Genomic DNA, 14,308 nt, shown 5'->3' on the forward strand with positions numbered 1-14,308 from the left:
ACAATGACTATTATTCAAGAGGAGCTGGGTTGCTTTCCCTCTTAGGTCACCACGTAGGTCTGGCTCATTTGTTCTTTCCAATAAAATCAAATTGAACAAGTTTAAAAAAAGGTTAATCTTTAAAACATCAAACTGTAAAGAATTCTTTGGTGTTTTTCTAAAGATCCTATTCTTTGATGTCTTGTTTTGTTTTTTTGCTTCTTCTCTTGGCATTTGTGATTGGTGAATTTCCTGTGTTAGTCCTCCAAAGTATGTAAAAAGAACAGATTAATAATAGGAGTGTACTGGATATGGAGAGAGCTTTTAGGGGTGAATTCACCCAGTGTTTTGCTAGCAGGCACTGCTGTCTGCCTCTGACAGAAACTTCTGTTTACAACATCAGTTTCCACCGGAGCTTCTCTTCAGATCAGTCTGCAGAACAAAGGTTTCTAAAGAATCAAAGAATGAGGGCAGCTTTCTCTTTTTGATGCGTTATGTGTCCCATGAGCTGCTCTTGTCACTGTCCCCCAGAAAGCATAGTTGGGCTCTCAGGAAAGTACCTCCAGTACCCAGCGAAATCAGCAGTGCTCAGACTGACTGTGAAGTCCTGACTGAGCTTCTGCAGTTGCTTCCTATCCTAAATATAGGAGTTAAGATCTTGCTCTGAGATAGGAGCTGGTAAATGCTACCTTTCTGGCAGACACCATATATCCCTAAGATCACTTCCAGGTAGGCTTCATTAAGTCATTGCATCGAGTTGTTTTACAACAGCTGCCTCAAAAATAAGGCTTCTGTCTGGTTTTATGAAAGGTTGGTTTGTGTTTAAAACTCTGTACATATCCATGCTGTCACTCACACAAATGTGAGATGACTTGGCACACAAAAGTGCTGTTGTAGTTCCTGATGCCAAATGAAATAGCTCTTGAAATGGAAGGAGCTGTTGTACTTGGAAGAAAACATGGGACCTGGAGAAGGGATTGTGAACAGCTTTGTTCTCCATTGTACAGAAGAATTCTCTGACTTTAAGAAGCAGATTTCAAGTCTAACTGAAGATAGCAGACACTGTTTGTGTGCGATGTCTTTGCAAATCAGGATACGAGAGAAGAGAGAAACCAAATGAAGCGGGCAAAGCAAAAGCAGCTGAACAGGGATTTCATACCCAGTACCTGGGTGAGCACTGCTCCCCCTCCATCATCACTGGTTGTTCAGGCTCCACTCTGAAAGTGATGTTTGTGTGGAAAGCTAGACTCATATGAACACACAGTTGGTGAAAGTTCTGGCTTTCCACAATGTCAGAAGCAGTCCTGTGCCTGTAGCAGATCAGCAGGATAACAGCTCACAGTGTGCAAACTGCTCACTTGTTTACAGACCACCCTTTCGCACTCTCGCCCTGTCCAAACTCTCTTGTTGCTGTATGTGTCTCATGCTCTGAAAATGGGCTGTTCTGGTTTTGCACACACTTGCGGAGTCAGCAGGGAGTTGCAGTAGTGTTGGGTATTTGGTTTCTTGTCACTGTGTCACTTCATGTACGAAAAATCTGGTAAAGTTGAAATTGTAAAAATAGCATATATAGTGCAGTTCCATTTTTTGGTGGTTTTTTTTCAGAGGCAATACAGAGTTCCTTCAGGGTACTGTAAACACTTTGTAATCAAGATATACATATATTTTGAGAGCTTGCTTATGCCGTTTACAAGATAAGATGTGTAGCTCGCCTAATGTTTTTCAGTGAACACAACCTCTCTACAGTCATATTTAGCTCATAGTCTGCTGTGTAAAGAGTACCGCTGTACTGAACTACTTGACTGGCCGCAGGGCTTGTCTTGCACCAACCCAACCTCCAAACACTGCACAGTGCTTGATCTTTTGTAAGTCTGCTACTTTCTTATACTTATTGCTTAACCCTCTTATATATGTTGTCTTCAGAACTTGCCAGAACAGTATCGTATACCTGCTTTCCCTGCTGACGCAGTAGTTCATTATGTAGCAGTGTGACCTACTCTGCTAATTGCTCGTGAAAACTTCTGTCTCTTAGAACAGCCAAACAGTTCACCAAAGATACAGTCGAAGGAAATGCTGCTTGGTTGGTGTGCCTCTGCCCCATGCCAGAACCCTTTAGATGCCAGAAGCATTTAGAATAATTAAAGCTAAGGTTGTCTGTCTCCCTTCACAGAAAGGTGCTGGATATCACCTGGATTTGTTCTGGGTGGCCATTCTGATGATTGTCTGCTCCTTTATGGGTCTGCCCTGGTATGTTGCTGCTACTGTGATCTCCATTGCTCATATTGACAGCTTGAAGATGGAGACTGAGACTTCAGCCCCCGGAGAACAGCCCAAGTTTTTGGGAGTGAGGTATGTCAAACCAAATAGGTCTTTATTACCTTGTTTGCCTGCAGAGATCAGTTTGTACTATAAATGGTTGTGCTTTGAATAGAACACGTGTAGATGTTCAAGGGGGAACAGCTCTTAGGATTGCAGTAAATCTTCAGATCAGCTGTGCTTCCTTCCAGCTTTTTTTCCCCATCTTCAGAGGATATATCCAGTTAAAAGTTTGTCTGGCATAGTCCTTCTGCAGATACTCTTTCTTGAAAAGGAAGAAAACCATTCTACCACGTGTGTCTGTGTGCAGGGTGAGGGCAAGCAAAGGGAGGAAGAAAAGGGAACTTAATTTCAGAATTGAGATAATTTTTATCTGCTTTGGGCACACGCATTGAAGCCACCTCTAACTACACAAGGCTTTACATTGTACGGTCTGGTGCCATCGGGGCACTGTGGAGTTCTCATGAAGAATCTTTTACATCCTTCTTCGTATTTCCCAACCTGACTATGAGATTCAGCAGTGCAGTTCTTCATTTTCTAAAGTTTATTCAAGCAGATCAGATAAAGTTTTCCAGTGTTTGAGAAAGAAGATGTATTTACTTCACATTTCTTTATCCATGGAAACTAGGCAGGCGTTTGCTAGCAAACGTAGTGGTAAAAGACCTAAACTTGTTGTGGCTAAAGCATTCGATTCTATTAAATCAAACCACTTGTTCTGTCTTTGGTAATTAAGTGGCCTGAAGTGCTTTCAACAGGAGCAGCAGCACTCCTGGAAATCAGTTAGGCAAATAATAGAAACTTAATGGCCTAACTTTAAGTACTCAGAAATAGTATTTGCAAAAGCATTTTCATATGCAGGGAGCAGTTGTGGGTGCCTCTTAAGTCAATGTCCAGCACCCCATGAAGTCCTGGACCAGGGGATTGTGAACTCCCTTTGTACCTGGTGTGCAGAGCAGTGTACAGTACGGTGAGAAACAGCATTTATCTGTCGGAATACTGTGACCAAGCTTTAAAATATGTTGCTAATTTAAGAGTGGAGAGCTAATGATTTATTACCTATTTGCATGTTGTGAAAGCTGCCGTGCAGAGAATCTGGTTTGCTGGTTAACAGTTTCTAATGTTTAACATTTAAACGCACTCCTCATTACTTGGTAGCAGTACTCTGCTGATTCACAAACAATGGAGCTAGGGGAACAAGCAAACATACAAAAACTGATTTGGTGTTTGAAAACAGATCTGTATGAAGCTTGGTCGTGATAAAGATGCCTGCCTGAAGGTGTTGGCTTGTTATTGTCAGTCAGCTTTGGAAATGTGGCTGCAAAAAATGAGTTGCAAGACTTTACATAGGTTTTGAATGCTCTGAGAAGGGAATAAAATTGGAATTAAAGCTGAAACTATACTGCTAACCTAGTGCTTTTCTTCCAGGGAGCAGAGAGTCACTGGAGTCATTGTTTTCATTCTGACTGGTGTGTCTGTCTTTATGGCTCCTATCTTGAAGGTAAGCACATAACCTTTTCTTCTTCCTTCTGCTCACACAAGTGCAAGCAAGCAGCCAGGACCACAACTGGCACACCATTTCTGTGCTTCTAAAAAAGCTCAATGCTGAAGTATGGAAAAGTAGTGAGAATCACTGCTGCAATTCTACAATTTAATGAAAGCTTAAATGTAAATTTTTGGAAGGAAAAAAATAATGTATTTGTGGTGTGCTATAGATATATGGATAGTACCAAGGTTCAGGGCTGTTGGTTTTGAGGGCTGTGATTTTTTTTTTTTTTTTTTGTAATTTAGGATTTTTCTTCTGTGTGTGTGCATGGTGAAGTTTTCTTTTATGATGTTATTCTCCTGCTGTGCTTGTGTTGTATGGAAAGTATACTGCAGATGAACTTTGAGACCCTACTGATGACATCATAGAAGGATGGTTGGCAGTGAAGCAGAGTTGCTGTGTGTGAAAGACAGATTAACAGATGAATATGTAATCCCGAAAACTACATTTGCATGTGCATATGCGTACACATGGTAAAACATACACACACACAAACTCAAGGCGTTCTTGTACTGGTTTTGTCCCTTTGCATAGAGCTCTGTGTGCTGAGCTGCTGTAAGGTGCAGAGTGCAACTTTGCAGCACCTTTTTTCAGGACACATTTACTCCCAGGAGGCCTCCAGCAGCCTAAAATAGTTTTGCTTTATAGCTCCAGAAGAAGCAGTCAAGTGCAGAATTAAGAATGCTTCCACACTGTGTGTCAGAGGGAAGGACTGGGCTGAAGTTTCTACTTTTGGAGGGAGTAATGCAGCCTGCAGATACCTCTCACTTTCTCACTCACCCTGAAGTCTAGCTGTTTCTAGGGGAGGAAAAGGTCCTGTGGTATGAGTTGTCAGAACCAGATTTTCAGCATCTTCTACACATGGATGATGAAAATCTTCATCTGGTACTTACTCATGGCGTATGTGTGTGCCCACTGAAAGGAAGTAACTTTGATGAGAGAGAATATGCAGAACCGATGGCAATGAGCACAGCCTACAGCAGATAGTATTACTCCACAGGTAAAGTTCTGGCCAGAAATCTTTGGGACTGCTGCCACTGTGTTCATGGAGTAGGAACTTTGCCCTGCCTGTTAGGGCTGCCAAGGCATGCACCTCAGCAGTGTGAGGCTCCTGCAGCTTGCCTTGCTTTTAAAAAGAGCCAGCACAACAAATTTCCATTCTTTTAGGCTGAATCCTCCTAAAATAGCACCCCTCTTCTTGCTCAGAAGCAGTGCCCAGCTCAGCAGTACAGAAAATATGTTTCTGTAGGAAGCAGTGCAATAAAATGTGATTTCTTAATTTCCTGATCTTTTCTTCTCGTGATTTTACCAAAGTCTGTGGACACTTGTCCTACTCATGTACCATTTAATCTAGATAGCAGCTATTTTCCAAGAGCTGAGATTTATTGGCACAGAACCACAAAGAAATGCATCAAATGACAGGATGAAACTAGAAAACGTGCTTATCTGTTCCTTGTGCAGGATACTGCCTGTTCCTAGGATGGTTTAAGTGGTGCCGAGTGCAGGCACACTGTTAGTCTGTGTGACCTTTCCTTGCAAGATCCCCCTTGCCCTATTCTGCAGGCTCCATTATTTCCCCTGCTCTTGCTTCCCTCACTGTTCTTCTGAGCTTCTCCAAGGAATGCGTTACGGGCAAGGTCCTCACAGGAGGATCTCTGAGGATGAATTGGCATGCTCCTTGCCCACGTGCCAGTAAGAATTAGCTGGCAGTGTTTCAGGACCTTCAACAAACTCCAGTGGTAGTGGTAGGGTCTCCTGCAACAAAGAACTGCTTTGCAGAACGTATTGCAGAACATTTGAGTCTTCTCACGCCAGCAGCGAATTGAACACTAATGCTCCCAAATTCAATAAAACGGAATCTGCAGGATAATCCCATCCCTGTTTTTTGTGGGTGTTATGTTTGTGCTGTTTTTGAATGTCACTCATCTTTCAGCTCGGTTATGGCAGATCTCATCCAAAACATCCTCTACCCTGCTAGGAGGATGACAGGCACTTTCCTATAAATACATTCTTAGTTCTGTTGGCTAGCAGCAGGTTTGTTCCGAGTGCCCATGCCAGCAACCCCATAGCCAGTGAATACTTTGCCAAAACATAATCTTCCAAATGAAAGCACCGCGTGCTACTCTGCAGGATAATGTGCTGAAGTTTCACTTAGGAATGATTTACGGGATTAATTATAATGGAATGGTGAAATAATATTTAGACATCTTTCTTTTTTTGAAAGAGGAGCAAAAATGGGAGAAAAGAAAGCAAGGTAAGTGAAACTAGAAAGCCAAACTCACAAAGCCTCCTGCTCAACTTGCTGGAGGAGATATTGTCTTATCCCTCAGATCCAGTGAGGGTGTTGAATCCCTTGGGTACTCATAACTCTGTGAACCGCACACTGAATCCTTGTCCCTCCCCAATAGGAGGGACAAACAGAACGGCAATAGAAAGATAAACCAACAGTCAAGGAACTTGCAGGAGATGAGAGGGAGCGAGGCAAGGAAGGAACACAGGCAGTGATGCTTTGATCTCTGAGGACGTTGTACACATGGCCCTGGTGACTTTGGTGAAGTGAAATGCATGCATTCAGGATCAAGGCCTCCACAGAAATTTGCATGGTGCTGTGTTTATTACCTAGTAAACGATTAATGCTGTAGTGGAGAATTCAATAAACAGAGGTTATTTGCCACTTTAATGAGTTACATACACGGGTTGGAAAACAAACATTCCTACCACGTTAGTCCAGGTAACGCTCTGGGCAGGGAGACTTTGGTTGTGCTGCATCTGCCGTTCGGTGGCAGCTGCCAGTCACTGCATGAAGGCTTCCCTCACTCTAAGCAGACAGCTGCAGAGCTTTCTGCTCTTTTTGGGTTGAAATAAGTGGCACAACAGCCTTTATTCAGATCTCGTGTTTGATTTGTGCCCAAGTATTTCCATTCACATGACACACTCATTGCACACAATTTTGTTGTTTGGCAAAAAGAGCACTCTCCCTTTTTTAGCTACTGTGCAATTGTTTTTGCCTTTGCAGAAGGCTCTGCTTTGGGTTGGAGGACCAGATATTTTTTTCAGAGGAAGCATGTATGTTGTTACCATGTGCAGGAATCTGCTGCAGGCAAAGGGTTTCTCCTCTGTGGCCGCCTGGAGTAGTGCAGACACTGGCTGATGTAGCTGGGCTGGTCCTGTGGCACGGGAGGGGAAGGTTAAAGTCACGTTTGCTGAAGTGGGCAGGAAGGTGGAGTTAGCGATGGCTGCTCTTGCATTAAACCTTGCAAGGCACCTGGAGATGGGGCTGCATCCCTGCACATCCCCTGCTTTTGAGCCGCCTTTATTTCCCAAGGAAGCTGTCTCCATCCGCATGTGACCAGTGCGCAACACTTGAAAGAGCAGAAGTTGTTGTTTGAAAAACCAGTTTCTAGAAGTGAAGATTGTATTTTGTTGCCCATTAGTTATTAATTGTAGCAGATTAGTGTGAGTTAGAGATCGAGCAGTTAGAGATTTACTTTGCATGACTGTAATTGCTCATCTGGGACTCAAGGGATCAGCCCTTCTGGAAGTATTTCCATTGTGTATTAAGTTGGATGTGTAATAGGATCCACGATGCCTTTTCTTCCTCTCTACCTTCTGCTTCCAGTCTCATTAGAAACTATGAGGTGGAAAATAGTTTGGAGTTCACCAGAATAGTTTTATCCCAGCTCTTCTTAAATTTGATGGCTAACTGGCACTGTCTATCTTTGTTTCCTTTGTTTCTTGGGGAGACTTCCAAGTTGCACTGAAACGGGAGAGAAGAGGGCTCACTCGGCCTCTGCCCTGCTATCCAGATGTTCTTTCAACTCTCAAAATACAGCAGAAAGATAGCTTGTGTCTATTACTGTACATCACCCATTCAAAAGTACAACTCAGAGCTGTCATGAGTTGGGGATTATGCTTCCCTGAGCACTAACATTGTGTCACTTATGGAGGTCATTAACTTGGTTTCTCCTGCACTTTTCCCCCGCAGTTCATTCCTATGCCTGTGCTCTATGGTGTCTTCCTGTACATGGGTGTTGCATCCCTCAATGGCGTGCAGGTAAGCTTCCGCAGCACCCAGGGCTGCTCTGGCAGCTGTGAGCAGACTCTCCGCAGGACCTTGCCCAGAAGATGGTAATCATTAATTATTACAAGGCTTCTCTTAGGACTTTCTGGCCTTCCTCTTCTCCTCCGCCGCCTCATTTATGTTTCCAAAGAAACCCAGGCAGGGCAGCAACTGTTTACAAATATTGCCACACACTGGCTGTTCTTGAGAATGACACTAAAGGAAAGAAATTTGCTCAGCAGGAAAGCAGCCAAGTCTTGGCCCTGTAAGCAATGAGGGGGGTCTATGTGAAGACCCGGGATCCTTCTTCACCCCCACCATACTGATACAGAGAAGAGCATGTGCTTACAAAGGCTCTAGGCTCACTTCTGGGATAGATTGGGTCCTCTGCTGGGACATGTGTTACAGACTGAAGAAAAACAAGAGAACATGATTTATGGTGGTGGCATTATTCCACAGTGTTAACAAGTGGGAACATTGCTGTTTGCTATGGAAGGGAAGCCAAGCCCCCTTTCTTTGTCACTGAGGAAATATTACGTAAGGAGCCTTTCTCACAGTGCACTATCTTTAATTGGTGCTAGGAAGCTGGAAGTGTTTTTGTTGCTTTCTGGCACCCTATTAATTGTAGCCTTTCTTTTTAGTGCTTAGTGGTGCTCTAATGGGGAAAGACTCTGTGTTCTGTGAGCACCATGAGAGTTTATTTGGGTATTCTTTAAAATGGCCTGGGCTTTCATTCACTGGTTTGCGATAAATCTGGTCTCAGAAGTGGGCAGTAAGCCCAAGTTCTGGCAAGAGACAAGGGGGGATTGTAATATTCACCCTTGGGCTGGTTGAATCCCTGGAGGGGATTTCCCCTGCTTTCTGGCACAGGTGGTCACAGAACTGTGCGCTTACTTATTTTCCCCAATCAAAGATGTTTTTCAGTCAGTGAGAACTCTCCATTTTGGTTTAACTCCAAGTCCACCCAGTCCAGCATGGGCAAGGGACACTGCCTGAAAAGCTGTCCATCTTCCTCGCTCTTCAGTTAGGTGCATTCTATTCTGTGATAACACGATGTCTGCCCTCACCTCTGCTGACCTCTGCTTGCAGTTAATTTGATAAAGGCACTACTTTTAAATGCCGAATGTCTTTATAGCGTTCCCTGGCAGGTACAGGGAAGTTAACAGAACTAACCCAAGCATTGATGCTGACCACAGTCAGGACATTCATCTTTTTTCTCTGTCTCGTGGGTGATAAACTGCTTTCTTCAACAGAAAATCTCCTGTCTCCAGCTACAGCAGATCAGCCTAATTGTTTTGAAGCCAGCAGAGCTGTTTCCACAGACACCTAAGTTTTTTGGTTTAAATATTAATCATCAGATTACATGGAGCCCTGCTCCCTAAAATAAAGGCACCTCAAGGCCTTGCTTTGAGAAATGCTCGATTCCTGTGTCTGTGTAGGTGCCAAATGTAGGTGTGGAAGCTTAACTTCCAATAACTCAGTTAAAATATTTAGCCCATTGCATTAAGCAATAGTTACTCAAGATAGAGGAACCATGCTGCGTTCCCTGCTGTGCTTCCTTTATGGAAGGAAAACAAGTTGATTCAAGGTCTCACTTTATAGTTTAATTATGCAATTGTCTCACTTTGTTGTTTAGCCTGCATTTCATTTATATGTATGTTGCTTTTCCATTTTCCATCCAGTTCATGGATCGTCTGAAGCTGCTCTTGATGCCTCTAAAGCACCAGCCTGATTTTATCTATCTGCGTCATGTCCCGCTGCGCAGGGTCCATCTGTTCACGTTTCTGCAGGTGGTTTGCTTAGCCCTACTCTGGATTCTCAAGTCAACTGTGGCCGCTATCATATTCCCTGTCATGGTAGGTGACGTTCTTTGCCTTTTCCAGCCACATCTCTGTTCTGTAGCCTGGGCCTTCCACACATGGGCATACTTGCCCATGAACAGGCAGATCAAATCCTCTCACTGTAAAAGCCCTACCTCAGAACTCCACACTCCCATCATTGTGCTGATGTAAGATTACCCAGGGTGAACATTCTCTGCATTCTCTCAAGTGCTGTGGCTGCCTTTTACATAAATCCTCTGGAGGGGAAAGCAAGCCTCGAAAGTTAATTTTTTGCCAGAAAGGTGTAATAGTTTTGACCGCTCCTGGCTGCCACGGTTCGATTTGCTGTGTTTTCTCCTTGAGCTGCATGAGTGAATGAGTGAAAATTCCTTTTTCAGTCCACACTGATTACTGTACAGAAAATGTCTCCCTTACTTTTCAGTAGCACAAACTGACAAACAAAAATGAAGTGGTAGGGCTGATCTCACTGCTCAGAGGAACGCCAAGTGGAGGGAAGGATTCGCACAACCAAGAGTGAGAAAGGGACTGTCTTTTTCTTGGAACTCGATTAAAAAGGCAAAGATGTTGATTCACGTGTTTCACATCTGAGATTGCTAAGAATATCTGTAGGATGCATGTTGTCCTTCTAACGATGCAGGTCAGAGTCATGTTAAAAGCATTTTTTGGATGCTGAATTATAAATAATTCATCAGACAATTATTTCATGAATACACACTGTGCAGTCAGTCTGATATGGTATTTCTACATCAAGGTAGGGGAACAGTGAAACAGCTATATGTGCAATTAGATTATTGCTATTCCTAGAGACACAGAAGCACATGCCAAATAAAAAATAAACAAGTAGTAAGGGGAATTCGCACATACACTTGGCACAAGGCTTCCAAATCAGACAAAGTTCCAAAACTTGCAGCCATTTACATTGATCCAGTCATCACTGGACTAGTTTATGTCCATAATATGGGAGCACAGAGCAGACCCTTCTCTGCCTCCGTACCCCTCCTGTGGCTCAGCTAATGCAGCTGGGAACAGTGGAAACTTACAAACAAATGGATCCAGTGTGAACATAGCTGCATGCCAAGAGACTGTCTCTCTTGGAAATGGGTCAGAATGCTGTAAAGTCAACGCTGTATGAAACTCCCTTATTACATATTGGCCCAATCTCTCCTGGTTTCAAGTTTACTAATGAGTAAAATCTCAGTTTGGGTGCAGTTACAAAACTGCAGTGCTTATTTAAGAAAGCAAAATGAAGGAAAGCAGACAACAAAACAAAGGCATTTATTCTCTGATGCTAGTGAAATGAGAAAAGCTGATGCAAGTGAAAAAAGCAAAACCTACAAATATTTTTGCTAGGCCACATGCTAATAATATATAAAGATACTAAAAGCAGTTCCTAGTGGCATGCTGTTCCTTTTCATTCTCATGGCTGCATTGTACCAGTGAATGCTGAATTTAAGATCTGAAGACTTCCTCTTTGCCCATAAGGGAATCTTTGAGTTTGCTTAAGTTTGATATAATGGCACAAACTCAATGAAGGTACACTGACCGATGTGGCTGGATCTAATGATAAAACCTCAGTTTTTACACTTGTGAACAGGAAGACTATTAAATTCCAGTCTGATTATGAAGATCTGACCAACAGCCAGCCCCCTGCTTATCTGTAGGGAAAGTACTTTTAATGAAGAGGCGATTTATAGTGAAATAATGAAGGGTGTTTGCACGGCATCTTTCTACTCCCCGAGTAATTTCTCACCTCTGTAATCCCGCTTAAATTATGCAAGTCAAAGTTTGAGATCCATTTTGAGGAATACCTTTTGCCACTGATCCTTATCACTTGGAGCAAACTGTTCAGTCTTAAAAATCAGTCTTCTGTTGCTAGGAATGGATGACATCTTTTTATAGCCAAGTTGAGCTTTCACTCTGCAGTACAACCCTTCAGTAGAGCGTACGTGTAATCTTGGTACGCATCTGCTGGTGATGCTAAATTTCAGCATAGATGTAGACACCCATTTCAGACATGTCCCTTATTTTTTTCCCCAGTGCTTTAGAGTGCAGTCTTACCCAGAAAAAAGCTTTTCCTTCAGTTTCTTGCAGACACGATCCTAGCAATTTTATACTGCAAAATCTGAGGGCACACGTAGGCCATGTCTAATTCTTAAAGAATTGTTGTATCTGGAGAAATGATGAGAGAAAAAAGTGAAGAAAATTACTCAGGGTGCCCTTGTGAACATGCATATGTAAGTTGAATCCCCAAAATAGATGAAAATACTCATTTTGGGCCTCTGTAATTATGTTGCCTGATACTTGTCAGCAGGTTAAGGATGACTTTTGTCTTTACAGGAGCAGTGATTACATTACTGTTCTGTATGTTGCTTCTGTTTAATCTGATATGAAATGCTGCTGCTTGAGGCCTGACTCGGTTCCATTTGTTAGATTTTCAAGCTGAACAACTGGAATATCTCAATTACCTTGTTCTCTCTATGTTCTTTTACAACCAGAATTCAAGTGTTTGGGATTAAGAAGTAGCACGAACAGGTATGCACAGAGTGTTTCCAATCAAAGCTAAAATGTGTCTGAGTGAAAAGTCCCTCTCTGCCTTTTCAGATCTTGGCACTTGTAGCAGTCAGAAAAGCCATGGACTACCTCTTCTCCCAGCATGACTTAAGTTTTCTTGATGACGTCATTCCAGAAAAGGACAAGAAAAAGAAAGAGGATGAGAAGAAGAAGAAAAAGAAGAAGGGCAGTCTGGACAGTGACAATGAGGATGTAAGGAACTTCTCTGCTTTTTTTTTTTAAACTACTTATTTCTGGCTAATCCTGGGTGATGGCTCTGTGCCCTTCCCCAGCTCTGGGGGTGGTGGTTTCCCCATCCTCTTTTGAAGCAAACCAGCACAGTCCTTACCTGTTGCAGCAAATGAGCCCCAAACAAAACCTTTTCAACACTGCCTTCCCTTTTCCAGGCATCAGCAGCCTGTGGTAGGTGGAACTTGCATTGCCAAAAATGCAATCACACTTTCCACAAGAGCCCAAGATATCTGCTGACATGTTATGTCATTTACTAGAATACCTTGTATCATCCTGTCTTGTTCATCTTCCCCTCCCTCCTCTGCCTTTCTCCCCTGATTGTCTCTTACGTTTTAGGAGGAGAGAGGTTTTCGCAAGCAGCTCTGATACTTCTGAAAACAGCCTGTTTTGTTCTATTTTCTAATTGTTCTTTTTAGAAGCACAAAAAGTTAAGACCTGTCATGTTTCAGGAAAGGCTTTGTTGTCAGTTGTTAATACATTTAAATAGCATACATGCTCTTTATGCAGTGTATTCTACTCTTTGCTTCTATCTCAGGTTGCAGCATATATATATCTATAGAAACTGTAATAGTTTAACTTGCCTTACTAACGTCAATACTAAGTGTGGTGACCTGATTAGACCAGATCCATGTGCCTTAGAAAATGATGCTTTTTATTGTAGATGTAGTAAGAGGAAATGTAGTAGTACTTGTGCCTTCAAACATTTTCCTACCCAGACCTCGTGTAAACTCAGATTCTATAAACTTAAATGAAAGTGGTGAACACACTGATTACAGAGCACTTCATACAGAAAGTGTGAGCTTCCTTTGGAGAGCTGGCTGCCTCAGTCTGCATCATTTGTTGCGGGATGACTGTGTACCAAGGGAGCTAAGCTTCATTAACGATGAGCTACACGGAGGACACTGACATAGCATCAGTAGTTCTGCTTGTGTAATTTTCAGAGTTAATGAAGAAGGGCTTTTCATGTGATCTAGACAAAGTTAAGGTCACCTGAAGCTGGAAAACACCACATCTATACAGAGCAGGAGAAATAAATGAGAAGGCATCATGCCTTGGGAGGAAAAGTCAGCTGACCCATTCTTGTACATTCACACCTAGCTCAGTGACCGGCAGCCAGGAATACCCAAGTTTTGATGTCTGGTGTGGTACGACAGAGAAACAGCAACATCAGTTGTTTGCCTGCTTGCTCCCTGGCCTTTTTAGCTGATGCAAAGTGGCTAACAGCAAATTCAGGAAAAGGGAATTCCTGAAGAAACAGCTACTGCGTCAGTGTTATTTCCCAGAAGCATTTGTTGCAGTGAAGCCTTAAGGAGAGCGCAAGCAAGCCACGGTCAGCTGTGGGAAGCACTGCTGCCACCACGCTGTAAGGTGACAGTACAGCAGAGCAGTCCTGCAGCACTTCTGCTGTGTTTCTACTGTGTATCATCTGTATCCTTCCTGTACTCAGCAGAATCGACACACTAGCCCTATTTATGCAATCAGCTGGGTTAGATAATAAGTCCAGTGTCTTCAAGTGTAACATGGCAGCTCTAAGAGTTCCTCCAGATCATTCTGATGCCTGACCTTACTCAAGGTTGACAGGACAGAAAACACAACCATGATCCACGTGGAGAACATGCCAGAGCTCAAGACACTTACATGACAGCTGTGTTAGAGGCAACAAAGTCCAGCTATTCCAATGAGAAAATATACAATGGTCTTTCTTCAGAGAATATACACTCTATAATGCAGAAGTTGTGCATAAATATACACAACAAGAGTCAAAAC

At 42.8% G+C, this 14,308-nt stretch overlaps 2 protein-coding genes across 14 annotated transcripts in view; one reads left to right on the plus strand and one right to left on the minus strand.

Annotated features, from left to right (window-relative positions):
* SLC4A4 (solute carrier family 4 member 4) overlaps positions 1–14,308 on the plus strand; it is a 232,555-nt gene that overhangs the window by 207,083 nt on the left and 11,164 nt on the right. For all 8 annotated transcript variants that reach the window (XM_046940813.1, XM_040699727.2, XM_046940815.1 and 5 more), the window contains 5 exons: positions 2,150–2,328; positions 3,721–3,793; positions 7,824–7,892; positions 9,581–9,754; positions 12,341–12,502. In XM_046940813.1, coding sequence (XP_046796769.1) covers positions 2,150–2,328; positions 3,721–3,793; positions 7,824–7,892; positions 9,581–9,754; positions 12,341–12,502 — 657 coding nt within the window. The remainder of the gene's footprint in view (positions 1–2,149; positions 2,329–3,720; positions 3,794–7,823; positions 7,893–9,580; positions 9,755–12,340; positions 12,503–14,308) is intronic.
* GC (GC vitamin D binding protein) overlaps positions 11,000–14,308 on the minus strand; it is a 43,818-nt gene continuing 40,509 nt past the window's right edge. For 5 of the 6 annotated variants that reach the window (XR_005859116.2, XR_005859112.2, XR_005859114.2 and 2 more), the window contains one exon: positions 11,000–11,908. The gene's annotated coding sequence lies outside the window, so the exon portion shown is untranslated. The remainder of the gene's footprint in view (positions 11,909–14,308) is intronic. The other variant, XR_005859115.2, reaches the window with a different exon arrangement.

The sequence above is a fragment of the Gallus gallus genome, chromosome 4 (genome assembly GCF_016699485.2).
Source record: "Gallus gallus isolate bGalGal1 chromosome 4, bGalGal1.mat.broiler.GRCg7b, whole genome shotgun sequence".
NCBI lineage: Eukaryota > Metazoa > Chordata > Aves > Galliformes > Phasianidae > Gallus > Gallus gallus.